Below are 18,192 nucleotides of genomic sequence, written 5' to 3' on the forward strand. Positions count from 1 at the left end.
CATCTATATCTCCAGTATAAGATAATCTCATGTGTAAATCTGATGTTGACCTCCCTCTCTAATTGGCGCAGTACTAATTCACATAGATCGCCTGAGAGAGGGCTCCCTCTTTTTTGCAAGTATGTTGTGTTGTCAAAGCTAAATATCAAATTATAGCACGAGGTGTGCTCGAGGACTTGTTTACATTGTGCCATTAAGTTATACTTGGCCAGTAAGATGTCTCTAAGAGTGCAAAAACAGGGTTGCAGTTTAATGGATGGGTATAGGGCCTCAAAATCAAACACCATAATGTAGATATTCTCTGTTATTTGTGTTCTCCTTAATGTGTCAATTAGCTCTTTGGAGTCCCTCACCGTCAAGGAGTAATCTTTCAGATGCTCTGCTACTATCTGGTGTACTTTATTTTCCAAGAACTTAGTGTATAAAATTCTGCTAAGAGAACAGATTTGATAGAGACCTCGTATATGTCAAATCTACAAAAAGATCACTCAAACAATGCTTCCATGAGCACAAAACAGACATTGAAGAAAGAAGCAATATATCTCAAAAAATTGGGTTATTGTAAATATATCACTCACCAAACCATCACAGTTCATGATGAAAAAAGAAAACTTCTTACAAATGTTTTCATCTATATAAAATAGACATCCTCAGGAAAAAGCATTCTATTTTTCTAGCCGTTGGTTCAATATTGTTGAGACCTGAAGATATCTATTTCATATAGACGAAAACATTTGTAAGAAGTTTCCTTTTTTCGTGTCATGAACTGGTGATGGTTTGGTGAAAGAAAAGCAATACAGCCTTAGCGATATATGCTAATGAAAACAGCATTACCCCGAATCTACAACAACCAGTAATGATCCGACCAACCCAACATATAAACCAAATGAGAAATCTGGAGGCATTAGAAATTTTTAAAGCAGACTGCAAAAGGCCTGCCAATCAATTTTAAAGACAAAAAACAACTATCAAAAGCATGGCAGGCTATTTATGACGCAACGCTATAACAGCCGACACAGGCACACATCTTTTGGAGATTTAAATTTTGAAATTTAAAAAAAAAATTTCAAAGATAGAAGCATTTGAGACTGGAATGTTTAAAAATCAGAATCAAACTTATATCACACCAGAAAAATTTATAGAACACCTGAAGACGACCCTAGAAATGGGTCAAAAACGTTAGTGTTACATTCTAAATATTATCTGCAAAGCTATACAAGATTAGTGCGACATATTTGTATTTATTATTGCTTTGTTCATTGGATGGATTTGATTGTCTGCATAATTGATTTAACCACCAACATAATGGCACAATCTATTTCACGCCTTTAATGTATCCAGTATGCTGGATACATTAAAGGCGTGAAATAGATTTAATTTCGGATTTAGTTCCAGTAAGCATTTCTTATTATACATTTAAATGGCACTAAAGTTGCCAGACTTGAAGATGCAATTTATCTTATCTGACATTTAAAATTATCAGATTTGAGCTAAAATTCTCACATATACCAACATATATAAAAATATCAATCTTGGTTCTTTTCCAATTGAAGGAATCTGAGAATGTCATTCTGGTTCGCTTCAGTTGTTTAATAAAATACACAGTCTTCGGTGTATACATTGGTGTTAGACTCATTAAATGAAGTGTTTGTGTGATCATATCAAATTCTTTAAAAATGCTGACAAAAAAGAAAAGTGGCCTGTTTACTGACAGAGCATACAAAACATTGCAAGTCAATGCTACATACCAATAGTTGGCAACTACACAAATATGCATTTCTGATAAGTTTGATTTTTTTATTCCTGCACTACATTTTAACAACTGAAAATTGTTAACTATTCAATTAAGCACAGTCACTGTTAATAGTTCAAATGGATTAAAGTAGATCATAATGTAGAATCTCTCTCTAATACCATCCAATATTTCTTTTTGTTAAAAGGCTAATTTCATCCAATGATGAAGTTCCCTACATTGTACTTATTAATAACACATTCAAAATTAAATATACTTACTACTTCTGATGTCTGAAATAAACACAGCCAACCCTCTCATTCCTTCTCCCCTAACAGCAGGCATTTTGCTTAACTGAGACAAGGATTCTGAAAAATTCATTCATGAATTAACATTTAACAAGTTTAAATATAATCAAGCTAATAAATATAACTACTGTATCTCAATTTTGAAAACAGCTAAAATATATACAGGGTGCATAGGAAAGTCCCTTTAACCAGAAAATTCTTGTGAACAGAGAGAGCTACAGCTATGCAAGTGAGGTAACAATAAAGTAACTACGCCTAACCAAATGCAAATGACAGCAGCACCCCTAGTGACAAAATTTGGAAGATAGGCAGTGCAAATCGAAAACAGACAGAGCAAACTTTCCAATTAGAAAGTTTTAGAGCATCAATTAATTAGTACAAAATGGCATGTGGTTCACACCGATAAGATAAATTGTCATCTGTATACCCAAAAATGTCTGAAAGCGATGCACACCATTTTGTGTACGCGTTTGAAAGGAATAGCCGTAGGTATGAAGAAATACACACAATTTATTGCATAAAATATGTACTTACATCAATACAGTTTGATAACATCACAAAAAACAACAGAAAGGCAAACTGTCACACAGAGATAACAAGTTAATGTCAAGCAGGGTAGATGTACCAGTTTTGGCCAGTGTAGTACCAGTTCTGGCCAGAAAACAAATTTAACTTAAAAATATAATCACAAATGAAACAAACTTTTATTGTTAACAGTGTGAACAGTTAACAATAAAAGTTTGTTTCATTGGACAGATTTCAATATATGGTGATTATATTTTTAAGTTTGAAAAGTTTGCCATTGCTCACGATACACATGTGTATTTGTGAGAGTAATTCTGCATGCACATTTCTCAGCATGGAAGGTATCACACTATTGCAAGCATCTGTAATATGACAATGTAGATCCAGCAGACTTGTATGTGGAATTGCATAAAAGATTTCTTTTTGTGGGGTTACATAAAAGATCAGGTTTATGCAAAGAAATCATTTACAACCAAAAGGGGTATACCTAGTGCAATACAGTACCCAATACACTATGCAAGCAAAACAAATATGGACATAAATACAATAACAATGCATATACACCAAGTGTACATAGATTAATCAGAACAAAATTACAACACATTCCTGGAAGGGTGAGCTGATACAATAATAGTTACCTAAATATAAACCAGGGTAAATCTCAAACAAGTACAAAACAGACCTAAAATCTGTGAGGAGCCGCTATAAAGGAAACAACACAGCAGCTAAAGGACCCAGAATACGTCATAATTCAGACATAATTCACGTGCCCACACAAGGGTGACTGCATTATCCTCAGTATTAAAATTCTCAGCTAAAGTTCTTGAAGGCTATGAAAATGATTTTGTTGCTGATTAACAAGTCCGGAGTACATGGCCAGATGATGTTCTCCTTACACACCACATTGATTAGAAGTTTTCTTTCCTGGAAATAATAGAAAGTGATAACGGTCTTCTTTCTCCTTAAGAGGGCAAGGCAGGGATACCTTTATAATGTTTTATGTATGTGTTACCAGCCAAACCCAATTTCAGGCCAAACTGATTTATGTACTATAAATAGGTGCCAGTGTAAAAAAAAATGATTTTGTGTAATTCGAAATGCCACCACAGTACACCCTGTAAAAATAAATAAAAGATAAACTATTTTGTGTGTTACACTAAGAGCACAAATAAGTTCATTTCTAATTTTAGTTTGACTCTAAAAGTTATTTTTATTATTTCATTTGAATTTTTGAAAATATTTTCGAAAGTTAATTACCTTTAAAAGTGCATGGATTAATAAAAAAAATACAAACTGATAAGTACTGATTAGCTTATTTTTATTTTATAGTTTTGTACAAGTGTTGTGTCACTTCTAATCAATACCGTTTTTGGTTAATGTTACCCTAGGTATTGAAGATGGTGGCTCGTCTCCGATTCCAGCAATCAGAAGACAGGGAACAGTGGGGATGCATGTTCTAACCTAACCTAACCCATTCTAATAAATTACCATAATTATTAGCAACCAAATTATTAGAATAGGTTAGGTTAGAACGTGCATCCCAACTGTTCCCTGTCTTCTGATCGCTGGAATTGGAGACAAACTGCCACCTTCGATACCTAGGGTAACATTAACCCCGTTTTTTATAATTAAGTAGACTATGTTTGAATAAATATCGTTCATCTAATTGATTGCCTTTTAATTTTATTTTAACCATTAATATACTTGAATAATAATTCTAAATCAGTTCGGCCTAGGGCCCTAGGACAAACTAGTTTGGCCTGATATGGATAGGATAAACTAGTTTGGCCTGAAATCGGGTTTGGCCAGTAACATATATTATAAACAAATATTTAGGTGCATATTTTATACATAGTATTTGCTATATACACTAAATTTTTTTCTAATCATTTATTTGGAGTAGCTTTACACTGTAATAGCTCAAAAAATACACTTATGTAAAACCAGATAACCGGAGTGATTAGTATTCGGGTCGCAAACGTTTTCGTAGCCTGTTCTAGGCTCTTCTTCAGGCTTAGTAGTTATAAATTCGAATATATTCCTTTTTGAAAGAAACGAGTTTCGAATTCCGTCACGTGAAAACGTTTTAACATATTTTTTAAACGAAACGATTGCCGTTCTGTGTAGCGCACATGCGCTTCGAAGCGGCGAAGATGTTAATGTTTACAAATTATCTTCCAGCAGGAACTGCCACGCTGCTGAAAGGGCCAACTCGTCTTTAAAATTGATGCATGTGGTGTTACATCCTGCTCTGTATATTTCCATAGCTTCCAATAATTTGAGATGTTCCGGGTGGTTAGTGGTGAGGATAATGCGAGCTGCGGTAAAGTCCGCCGTGACTTCTTGATCGGTGGCATATGTTGAGAGAGCTGTTGTGAGCCTTTTGTGTGCTATGTCCGCCTTATGTTCTTTAATCCTTATCCCCATTGTACGTTTGGTGGAGCCAATGTAGACCATATCTCTGTCAAATCTGTGGTCTCTGAGGGGGATGGTGTATATTCCCGGTAGTCTGATTGGGTTCGGAGGATCTTTTCCATTACGGAGTATTTGGAAAATGGTCTGGCATCTTCTGTAGGCTATACGGACTTGACATGTTTTGGATATCGTAGCATATATCGATTTTAATCGCGGGTTAAAAGTGATAGGGATCCTTTCAGTATTGTTTTCTTGAATATTTAAGCGCCTTTCTGTCTGATTGTTACTCTGTTTCTGGCTCTTTCTGTACTTTCTACATAGTCCCCTTATCAGGTTGGTGTATCTGTGTTCTACCGCTATTTCGTTTATACGTTTGATCTCCTGATTTAGTGCCTGGTGAGAGGAGGAGTGCGTAAAGGCCCTCCTAACCAATGCTCTAAAGGCTGCTATTTTATACTGTAATAGCTTTTTTCATTTTATTCATGTGTTGAGTAACTTAAATTTTCATTAATAAATATTGATTTAAATAATTCTGTAAGTTTCATGTTGAACAACTTTTACAAAATTACAAAAGAAAACTAGCTTAAAAATATTTTATTTAAAAATAATCAAGAGCTAGGTATTTTTTTAAATGAGAAATTTGTTATAGTGCACTAAGAATCAATTGGTAAACAGGTCATGAATTCATTTAAAACTAAATTGCCAAATTAATATTTTAAAAAAGTCACTTTAAAAGAATGTTTTTACATAAATATTTCTATAAATTAGATTAATTATAAACTTGCCACAAGAAAAATACTTTTAATGGAATAAATAAATAAAATAAATGTTCAAGCACTTCAGCTAACAGCTTCATAAATGCAGAGAACATTATTCCTTTGAAAATGCAAGTTTAGAAAAACTTGCCTTAATGATGTCACTTACACCAGATAGAATTACTTAAAGTTAATAAAACATTGAAAGTTTAATATTGTATATTTAAACTATGTAAACTTTCAATTTTGTATTCACCTGAATAATTTTACCTGATGTAACAATGACATCATTATAGTTGGAATAAAGTTGTATCATCAAACAAATCAAGTTTAAACATTTCTTGAACACTCAAATTTGTTCAAATAATTTCTCAACAAATTATGATTTATTACATTTTTTGATAAGTGACCTATTTAACAAGTGATTTAATTAATATGAATTTGATATTACATGCCTCAAAAAGTGAAATCACAACACTACAAAAAAATGCATGTATCTACTTGCACATTGCAGGACTGCTAGAAATGACAGATATGCAAAGGATTAAAAGAACAAAGATATACAACAGACCTGTTTACTCAGTAGTGAATATGGTTCCCCATGGGCAGCTATATGACAAGGCACACTTTCAATGAGGCAATTAATGGTTGCCTGAGATATCCCTTGCCAAGATGTCTACAATACGTGGTGGTGGTCCCTCACATTGGATGAGTCTCACAGGTGTTTGATGGAAGAGATTTGGCAAGACTGCCAGCCAGAAAAGGATGTGAATTCTGTTCAGACTGGTGAGAGCTCACCATGCAAACATGCTCTTATGCATTGTCTTGCTGGAACACCATGTTGGATGCAGCCTGCAGCAGTGAATGAACCACAGGCTCCACAATTCATGTAATGTGCTGGTCACTATCATCAGTACCAGAAACATACACCAAGGCCACCCACTGATCAAACATAACACTTAGTGTGGGGCCATGACGACACTCAGCAGTAAGGATATTCATGTAGCATTTCCGGGATACCGCCGCATCCAATAACAATCATTCCTCCACAGACAGAAGCAGGATTTATCTGTAAACAATACCAGTGGCATTCCATGATCCAGTTGCGATGACAACACTACCATGCTAAGTGTGCAGCCCCATGTCAAGCAGTTAATGGCATCCCCTGTTGCAACAGGTTGCATGCAGCCTGACTTTATGCAACCTGTTGCAAGTGGTTTCGGTGAACCCAGATGCAGCCATTGATGGCTAGAAAAGATTGGATGTGAATAAGATTCAAAATGACTACTTCCTCTTCCTTGAAAACTGGAAAGATACATAAGAACAGTTTATAAGAACACATACATAAGCTATAGTTTACAAGAATTGAAGATTTGAATTTGTAGCACCAAATAGATCTTTTGTTCTAACAGCAGTGGCCAACTTTATAATAGCAGAGGACCAAAAGATAGTAAGTGTCTACAAGAAACCCAGAACAAAGTTTCATAAACCATATTCCTAATTATTTTATTGATTCATTCTTAAGATTTAGAAAAGTACTGAAATCAATGTAATCAAAATTATATTAATTTTGATGTGTTTATTTGCAATAAGTTCATATGTTAAAATTGTATGCTTATGGTTATTCTTTAACAAAAGTCATTAAAATTCAGCAACTCATAACCAAAAATTATATCAAAAGCAAAAAGACAAATTCCAGTAAATTCAGCAGTTTTTGAAATTAATATATAATGAAACTATAAGAATAGGAGTCGTATTATTTGTTTATATAAACAATGTTATATTTATTATTTTATTAAAAAGAAAAAATTTTATTTTTTAATTTGCAAAAACATACAATTACAAATCAAACAACAGATTTCTTGAGTTACATTATTAATTTTAAAAATAATTTAGAAATAAGATACATAATGCAACTACTTTACATTAAAAATTTAATAATTAAAAATAGTTCTCTTTAATTTAAATTTAGAAAATATCTGTAAATTTACATTATAAAACAATTTAAATAATTGCAACTTAATATAAAAATTGAACAAAACCTATTGACATTCTAAAAATAAATTCTCTGAACTGAAAATATGATCAACACAAGTTAGCCATCATATCTTAAAATCTAATACCTGAAGACAAACAGATTTGTGGAGTTCAGATAACATTTATGTTATTAAATTTTATTATTATTTGGTGTACAGTGTATTATTACATTGTCAATATTAATAAATTTCTAAAATTATTGCTCAGATATCCACATTTGTAACAAAAAATGGCTTATTTAGGTTAAATCATTTCATATTTCCAATTCTGACATTCTAAAATATAAGACTACTACTTATTGACAAATAATATAGAATTATTTTATGAGCATTCAATTTTCATTTAGTTTGAATATCCAACTCTACAGATTTGAGTTGCTGTACATTATACACTCAAGAACTCTTGTGTAATTCCAATATATCATGTACTACATAGAAACAGACTAATGTTTTCAATCTTTCCCTTTTTAGACCTTCTCAGGTCCAGTTTTCTTGGAAGATTATAAATCCAAAACAAACATATTAGCAAGTTCCAAATGTAATATGTTCATTTTGTATACATAATCTTCTAAGAAAATATGGACTTGAGGAAAATCCAAAAAGGGCAGGATCAAAAACAGTCCATTTCTACATACATAATATATTGGAATTATACATGGGTTATCAAGTGTATAATTTTCATTTATTTTGCAGGATTTTGAAATACTGTTAAATTCATACAAAAATCATAAGTTGAACTAGGACATCGTGCAACTTTGTTGTATTGTGATAGAACTGAAGTGGAACCAGGAAGAAAGAAGCAATTCCTGCACCTGTTAGGCATAGAAGAGGCAATCTTTATATCTGACAGGTGAATGTTGCACTTGCTGCCACAAAAGAGGTGATCCTCGTACCTGCTGACCATGAGACATGATCTTGCACTGGCCAACACAGAAACGATCAATGATGGCGGCTTTGTCCTTGTGTTTTGTTTGTTTCTCACACTTATCATCCATTAGTCATACTCAGTTGCATCAGAGCACAGGCATTGTTTTTGATATACAGAGGTATTACAGTGACAGTCATGGACTCCTATTTTTACATCTAAATGGACCCTCATTACATTTTTGGACTCCACCACAATTAATATAAAATGGTTAAGTTTTATCAAAATCACCATTAAATTTTGAGAAAGATTTTGAGAACTCAATTTAAGCCCATAGAAGACATACTAGCGACTGTGGAACATTGTGCAAAAAAGTTGCATGATTTGTGCAATATTGCTTTGTCGCAAGTTATCATGCTACGACCTTATATCTTGAAAATGAAGTCATCGACCCACATTGTTTATTATACTTTCAAATTCATAGTAAAGTTTAATCTAAAACAAACAGATTTTCAAAATGAACACAATTCTGTAAGCCTATATAAAAGAGGCTTTGCTAATGCTCCACCTCAAATATTTTCCCCAAAAAAAAAAAAAAAAACAAACATAACTATAACAATGAAAGCAGCTTATTAAAAAATTTTTTTTTTTATTAGAAAATATTTCTGAACCAGATGATAAAAATGAGAATTTTAGTAACATTATATTTCATGAGTCATTTCTTTCATAAGTAATTTTTTAAAAATGTAAAAAAGTTTAGTAAAAAATAAATTTCCAGGTTTGAAATGGGAAAACCTCAAAAATATTCATAACATTGCCATTAAAATATCTCTTACTTGTACAAAAGGAGACACACACAGACTGATTATTAGATTAAAAAAGTCTCTTGAAATTATAAACTCCAAAAGATAATTTCAATCAATCATGATAGAAATTCAACGAGACCTATTAATTCCTGATTAAACTTTGACTTTAAAAAATTTTGATTACATATTACAAGCAGAAATCATTTGATCAAACATGGATCAAACATGAAGACAAGACAAAATCTTGAAAAAAAAAAGTTGACTCGTTAAATTTCTATAGCAATATTTAAAATTTAAAAATTTCTTTACATAAATGAATTATAGAAATTATTTACATAAATAAATTATAGAATTATTTAAAGAATTATAACAAATTCTAACTGACAAGTAAAATTATATTAAATGATTTGTAAATGCCAGATGATATAAACTTGCTTTAAACTTTTTATACCTCAATATTTATGCAACAGTGAGACAAAAGAAATTTCAATAATTTACAAAATACTCAGCTACAATTTTCTAATATATATTTTAATATATTGCATAAATATTTGTGAACTATTCTCATTTAAAATTAGATATATGTTAATTAACATATGTGTTTATTTAATATAAGCCAATATTAAGAAAGATTTTAGAATATATGTTTGTATCTTTAGCTATTATAAACCTGAAGACTCCACTAAAGATAATTGAAATTTTCCAGCAAAATTTAATGATAACTATCAAATTGATAGTTAATAAAATAAAATTAAACGATACTTTCAACACAGATACAGTACATGAAGATTAACAAGAGCTATGTAATATTTCAAACTCATTATTAAAAGTATTCATATGCAAAATCAAATCATTTTGTTGTAATAAGAAATCAAAGTTAAAATATCTCTCAGGAAAAAAAATTCTAAAAATCCAGGATGTAATATAATTATTAAAAAAATACATTGTAAAAATACAAAATAATACAGACAATACGAATTCTTGTCTTCTTCGTCCTTTCAACATCACAGGAACATGATCCACACAGAAGAGTTGACCTTTCTTTTTAGGCTACTTTCTCCACTTACACTACTTTATAATTATATTAGATCCTGGATTTTTAGAATTTTTTCTTTACAATGTAAATGATTTTTACAATTGAATCCATAGTCAAGGAACTTCTTACCTGATTTACATAAATATAGGTAGGGAAAGTAGCCTAAAAAGAAAGGTCAACTCCACTGTGTGGATCATGTTCCTGTGATGTTGAAAGAGGATGAAGACAACAAGAATTTGTATTCTTATTGTCTGTAATACTTTGTATTTTTACAATGTATTTTTTTATAAAATATATCTACTTTAGAATAAGGACATTTTATTTACCATGAAATGGTAAATAAAATGAGTAAATAAAATCTTACCATTAGTGATTAGAAGACCAAGGGGATAAAGAGTGTTTCAAAATATCATAGCATGATTCTTTATTAAGTTTAAAAGGAGTAAACGTGACATTAGTTTTCCTTTCTTTCCTCTAACACTTAGAAAAATATATAAGCTACTCAATATATTTATTTATAAATCTGAAATTAAATGTTTAAATTAATAATTTTTTTTACTTTGATATTTAAGTATCTTCCTCTGATATAAATAAGAACAATTCAATTATTCACAGGAGTAAGGAATATAATGGCAACATGACATTATAGGTTTAAAAAAAAAAGTGTCAAAAATACCAAAGTCAATAATGAAGGAGTTAGTAAATAACTTGTTGATTCAAACGAAGAGGCTAGATGGAACACCAATTTAATTTAAAAACTGAATGTGGTCCAAAAATATTTTTGAACAGCAATTTATATGATGTAGTGTTCACAAACAATGCATGTTGAGCAACATTGGAGCACTAGAAATGCAGATTGTAGTGTTTAAATATTGTTGTCCATATTGCTGTTCAAAAATATTTTTGAACCACATTCCGTTTTTAAGTTAGTAAATAATTTTAATGTTAAAAGGAAGGAATTGTGAACTGTGTGATGTTGCCACAAATTTAGATAAAAAGCATCTCTTCACAGGTTAAACAGAACATTAAATATGCAATACAAACCAACAGAACAAATGAACAAAAAGTTTTATTATATCATTATGAAATTCTGCAAAGGACAGAGCAAGCAAGAAGAATGAATTTTCATGCAAGCTTTAATATGGTCAAGGATTGCTCTTAACTCTTATCCAGCACTGAAACTTTCTACAGAAGTGTACCACTTAATCCCTGATCAAAGCATGCTAAGGAAAAGTTATGTGCAGCCTGCATATGAAGCCATTTTTAAAAAGCACTGGAAATAGTAGGAAACAATCAAGTTTTTGAATTCAAACAATCAATTGAAATTCAACTAAATACATTATTAAATTAGTAAAAATAAAGTTAATGTAAGTCTTCTAGCATAATACATTTACTATCATTAATTTTCTTTCTATAGAAAAATTATCTACATAGAAAAATCTCTCAAACAACAATTTACTTTCATTAGAATATAAAATAACTGCTGTTGATGCAAATTCTTTCCTACATATTTTTTCAATGTTAAATTCCAGATGTCTTCTGATTCAACAAATGATATAAATTTTTTTGATTTTTCAACAATTAATTGCTATTTATATACAATTATTTAACTTTTTTAATTGTAATTGGCAGGTTTAACTAGTTAATGTTCCATTGAAACTTGTAAAATAAAAACAGACATTATAAATTCAAACTTTCTTTTACAAATAATTACAAAAGTCTCTTAAAGAATAAACATTTTCTAAAATTGTTTTTTAAATAATAGAAATTCAGTAAAAAAAACTTTTAAACTATTCTTACGATAACTATTTTCAGCAAGAATTGAGGTATTCTACAATAAAAATATTAAGTTGTACCAATTGCAATCTTATATATATATATAAGCACAGCAGTTATGTAATGTAAATTTTGATTAATATTTGATTTTGAACTCTAAAACAACAAAGCTTAAATTGCTTTTTAGAAATCATCAAAAAATTATTACCAAAAATCTGCATATAATAAAGTAAACAATTTTTAATAGCATAATTGTGTGAATTTATTCTGAAAAGAAATTTCTGGAATTTTTTTTCAAAAATTTATATTTTCATTAAAAAGAATTCAAGTAAATTTCAAAAACTGGAAAGTAATATTATGCATTATTTATAAAATACTTCAATATTTCAAATATTGAATTCATAAGTTCTTAGAAGAGAAATCTGAATTAATCAATAAATTTAAATTTTTTCTCAAATATTTAAAATTAGTTTCACTTTATGTTCAAAAAATTAAAGTTATACACAAATAAAAAAACAAATACTTTCAAGACAGTTTAACATACATCTTAGTTACATTTTCAAAACCTATGTTGGAAACAAAAATATTTACAAATTAAAGTTTCATAGAAATTATTCATTCAATTTAGTTATGTTCTTTTACTGTTGCTATGGCAACTAATCATTACTAGTAAGTGAAACAGAAATAAGTGAATTTTATATATATACATACACACACACATTTAATCAATAACTCAAAATGTAACTGCAAAAATATACTTTTTGATTTTTGTGTAAGTCATAAAATGTTCTTGCATCTTACTTTTGTTAGTATTGGTTCTATACAATTATCATAACTTTAATGGTGGTTTCCTTGTGGATGGTACATCTGTACCATCTAAAGAGCCCACATTGTAGTCTAACACCTTTCACTGAGATCTACCATCTAACAAATTTCAACTTGATTCAATTTTCATTTGAGTACTGTAAATACTATTATTACCTCTCTTTGTGCTCACAAGGCAGAAAGAGTTAATATTTGAACAGTACTTCATTGCTTTTCTAGTTTAAAAAACAAATAATTAGATATTATGCACTAATTAGTCATTAGTTTTCACACTATCCAGTAGTAGTATTCAATGTTTTTTTGCATACCCCAGATATAATTTAACACTTCAAGATTATTAAGGATGCAAGTTTTCAATTTACTTGTACTGTACTTAAATTCTTGGATAAATAGTAAGGATACATAATTTATATCCAATACATTTAAAGATTAATATTTTTTAATAATTAAAGTTATAATTTTACAAATATATATTACTTCCTATTGTATAAACAAAACTATTAAATAAAGATATCCAAATGTTATAATTCAAGTGTAAGTAGAAGTTAGCGTTTGACAACTTTGCTAAGACAAATATTTCATCAAGTATGAATTAAAATGTGGTTCTAATCTGTTAGATGTTTGAACTAGTTTCTCCAGGAACTAACACCAAAATTCTCAGACAATAAGTACAAGAATTCAAGCTGGTCCTATATTTAAAGGATTCCTGTGCTTTGTTTTGATTGATGCAGAGAAGCTTTGTTTAAATATGTTGATAACATGGCAGATGGTATGAAATGGCATTAGTAAGTTGAATGTGTAAATCCCATTTCCTTTCATATTCTCTTGAAAAGAGAAGAGTTTGATGCACAAAATAGTTTGAAAATGATCAAAAGTACCCCATCATTTTCATAGAAATATTCAGTGTTTCATGTAAAATCGAGTCCTTTTGGAGACTAAACTTTATTTATGATGCAGCATTTCCAACTTGTTTTTGGATTAACTCTGAATATACGCAAGAAAATTAATTTTTTAACCTGTAATTGAAGTTCCATTAATGAATACACGGGCACAATCATTTCAAATTCAATTCCAATCTTATGAAATTATCAAGAATTTAAATAAAAAAAATTACATTTTGGTAATTAGTTACATCCCAGAATTTCATTAATCCAGATTTGCACATTACTAATCCAGTCTCTCGTGAAAATAGTAAATGCACACAAGTAGATTAACTTCATCAAAAACCTATTTATCAGTTTGAACTGCAAATTGTCAATTAACATTCTCTATAATTTAATCATAGAATGGCACAAAATCATATGACCTACAGTGGTGTCAGAGATTTGAATCTTATTATATTTGAAAGTTTTTTGCCCATCACTTTACCTGCTGTAATGCACCATGCATAATGAAAAACTATAGCAGTGTGTGATAGTTTATATTTTGCAGCCAATAATACTAAAATGTATGATGCATCTAATGTCACTAGTGACAATTGCAATGTATAACATTTGAAGCTTTATTCACATTCTCTGACCTTCATTTAAAACATTCAGGTGGTTTGTCCTCAAAGTTGCTCTGTTCACTTATCAAATATAACTGTAGAGATGATTTCATAAACCTAGTTATTCAGTAGAGCTTGTTGAAAATGCAGAATAATAGATAAAACAGGGACAAGACATGTGAGCTATTTAACATGCCTACTGATTCAGCTCATAACACACTTTCCTTGTCCCTTCATTCCCCTTAATGCAAAACCCTCAGTAACTCAGTGCAAAGTGAAATTAACACCCTAGTGCTCTATAAACCCTGATAATGGAAATGAAAAAAAAACCTGACAAGTTCAGCTCCTTAACCCTCTAATGCTGTTCACTGCCAAACCTCTTTGCTTGATTTCCAGTAAAACTGGCTCAAGATTAGATATGAAAGGGACAAGGAAAGTGTATCAAGACCTAAATCTGCAGGCATGTGAAATTGCTCACATACATGCCAACTGTTTACCTTTTGGGAGAACAGTTTGTCCTTCCTTTCTCTGTTTGCCATAGCCCATCCTCTGGAAATATTCTCCCTTATCACTTTTGAGTGTTTTTAATAATTTCCATGACTATTCTTTTAATGTTCTTCAGTTTTAAATGAGAACCATACTTCCCATTGTACTTCAAAACGACACTATTATCTGGTCAGTGGTTTCAGTAGAAAGGATCATTTCTGGATAGGTGGTCAGCATAACGTTCAATATTGGAATAAAACAACGCCTCTTAATCACTGGGAAGGATAATCAACCCACGAGAACCTCATTATATCCCAGTAACAACAAATTTTAATTAAAACTAAAGTTTTCAACCATAATCATGGTCCTCCTCAGGCTTTTGACCACTACAATTTGGATATGGAACACATCAAACAATATGTTTAAATTATTTTAAAATTCTGAACATTTTTAAATGTTTGGAATTTTATATATACAATGTTTAAATTATTTTAAAAGTTAGAAAATATTTTTTAGCTGTGTGCGCTACAATAGTGATAAAAACATCCTTACAACACAATAAATAAATATCATCATCATACACCATTCACAAATTTAGGCCATGTTCACCCGTTTCAGTCTCAGCTAGACAGGATCTAGGAGTCGTTTTTGTAGACGTCCAGGTCGTCGTCGTGGTTGATACTGTAAAACTGCAGGAGGTATCCTAACGGTGACATTCGAGATACATGTTGAAGCCATCTCTCTATGTGGAGAGTTTTTCAATTAATGATCTCATGTGGAATTCCTCCAAAATATCCTCATTTCGACAATGATCCAGGAGCATATATCCAGCAGTTAGATGCATAAACCTCATTTCAGCTGCCTGTAATCTTTTGATATCTTTCTTCTTTAGAACCCAGATTTCACTACTGTACAGAACAGCCAGAGTTTTATATAATTTCAGTCTGGAATGTTTTTGTACAAAATGTGGTTTTAGAGTATTTATTATTCCTAATAGTTGTAGAAATTTTGTGAGATTATTTATGTTCTCACTTTCATAAGAAATATTGCATCCTAGATAAAGGAAATTATTAACTTGCTCTGAAGTTGTATTGTCAATTACAATTTTGCTGCATATTGGATCTGTGCCTCTAATTGCCATTACTTTGGTTTTAGCAGTTGAAATTTTCATGCTGTATTCTTTTGAAATTTTATTTAAGGTAAATAAACCTTTTTGTAAATTATCTTCAGAGTTAGCAATAACCACCTGATCATCAGCAAATAGCATTGTATTAAATTTTATGTTGTTTGGAAGCTGAATTCCTAATGTATATTCTTCCTGCCATTGATGTATTATGTCATCTATATAGATGTTAAAAAGCGTTGGTGACAATGAACATCCTTGTCTTACTCCTTGATTTATTGTTCTTTATTCTGAAGTGGCATTGTTGAACTTAAGTTGTATGGTATTATTTAAAATAAATAATAAGATGTACTTAATGGTGTAGAATAGGTATCTAATGTTTCTCTTGTTTTTTCTCATAGCACCACTTCCATGCATAAGAAACATTAGTGGCATCCTTTGTGTTAATACAGTTGCCAGGCAGTCTGGCTTTGTGTATTTCTAAAGCTTCCAGGTTGCAAAGGTGCTCAACCTGATGTGACATTTTCACTAATTTAGTCTTATGGAGGTCTGCTTGTATTTCGGTGTCCATGGCATAGGTGGCTAGAACAGTGATATGCCTTTGGTTGGTGATATCATACCCATGCCAGATACCAATCATGCACAATAGTGCATTACAACCAGAACTTAAGCTCCATCTATAAAGAGATTGCTACTCATAAAAGGTACAAAGATCGTCTATAAGAGATCTAGCACAGTATATGGGCTATTGTGCAATATCAAGGACGGGACCAAGGAAAGTCAGGCACCTGGCGCATATATCTAGTATACGTCGAATCCACGAAGCACTCACTAAGCAAAAGAATACAGGAGCATGGGTATGATATCACCAAATGTTTTAAAATAATTTAAACATATTTGTTCGACGTGTTCCATGTTTGAATTGTACCGGTCAAAAGCCTGAGAAAGATCATGATTATATTGAAATATATTGAAAAATATATGTTAGTTTTAATTAAAATTTGTCGTTACTGGGATATAATAAGGTTCTCGCGAGTTGATCAATATTGGAAGTTTATTACTATTAGGAAGTTGAGATAATGACCTAATGCTAACAATAAAATTTAGATTACGAATGAAATTAGTTAAGTTTGATTCCAGTATCAAAAGTTAAAGGATTTATAATTAAAATCCTTGGATTCCTGTCCTTTCAATGTTCAGAAACTGAAATTTTGCTTTTAGTTTGATAAACAAATTTGTATTTGGAAATACTCCTTAAAATTTTAATTTCTTGCCATGATTGGTTAGAAGAAAAGTCAACTAACAATGGTTTTAGAAACAGTATAAATACACAGTCTCCATTTGGTATCTACCTTCTAACAAAGTTCTTCTCTTATCTTATTATAAGTACTGTATATTACAGTAGAGCGTCGTTTATCCGAAAACCGGTTATCCAAAAGAGTTCCAGTTGGACTGTCGTGCTGAATCAAATGTTTTTGATACTAGATTAGATTCTAAAGTATAATTTCTTTTGTTTTTATATTTTTCAATATATTTATTTTGTTTGTACAAAATAAAGAAATAATTTTTAATAATATAATAGCCTCGATTATTATTATAGAAATTTTCGTTAGGCTTAAAATCGATGAAAATTAAACATGAAGTGGCATGCAATGGAGAAAAATTTCAATATCTGATAGGTTATTATAATTTTTCGTACATAATCGGTTATCCAAACAACCCCAGTCCCCAATTGATTTGGATAAACAACGCTCTACTGTATTTCATTGAAATACTGTAACGACATACTATATCTGGTTTAAAAAAAAATTTTTTTGCCATTCCAAGATGTTTTCCCATTAAAAGATATTTTTCCAAGTCAGGCCAGACCCTTCAAAAATATGTTAACAGAGATTGCTGTACACCATATACTGTATATATACTATATACTGAAAGTAAATGTTGCATCTCTTGCATACTGTCTTCTTATGGGGTGGTGAGTACAGTAGGAAGAAATTTGCTCTTTGCCTGAATGAAAG

The 18,192-nt window shown here is 30.7% G+C and overlaps 1 protein-coding gene across 1 annotated transcript in view; it reads right to left on the reverse strand.

Moving 5' to 3' along the window:
- The window catches only part of AP-2alpha (adaptor protein complex 2, subunit alpha), an 86,658-nt gene that overhangs the window by 60,663 nt on the left and 7,803 nt on the right, over positions 1 to 18,192 (reverse strand). Inside the window, exon 2 of the mRNA XM_067273588.1 lies at positions 2,014 to 2,100. Within this exon, the coding sequence (XP_067129689.1) occupies positions 2,014 to 2,077 (64 nt within the window). The 5' untranslated portion in view covers positions 2,078 to 2,100. The remainder of the gene's footprint in view (positions 1 to 2,013; positions 2,101 to 18,192) is intronic.

Source organism: Centruroides vittatus, unplaced genomic scaffold (assembly GCF_030686945.1).
Source record: "Centruroides vittatus isolate TY-2023 unplaced genomic scaffold, ASM3068694v2 contig_484, whole genome shotgun sequence".
Classification (NCBI taxonomy): Eukaryota; Metazoa; Arthropoda; class Arachnida; order Scorpiones; family Buthidae; genus Centruroides; species Centruroides vittatus.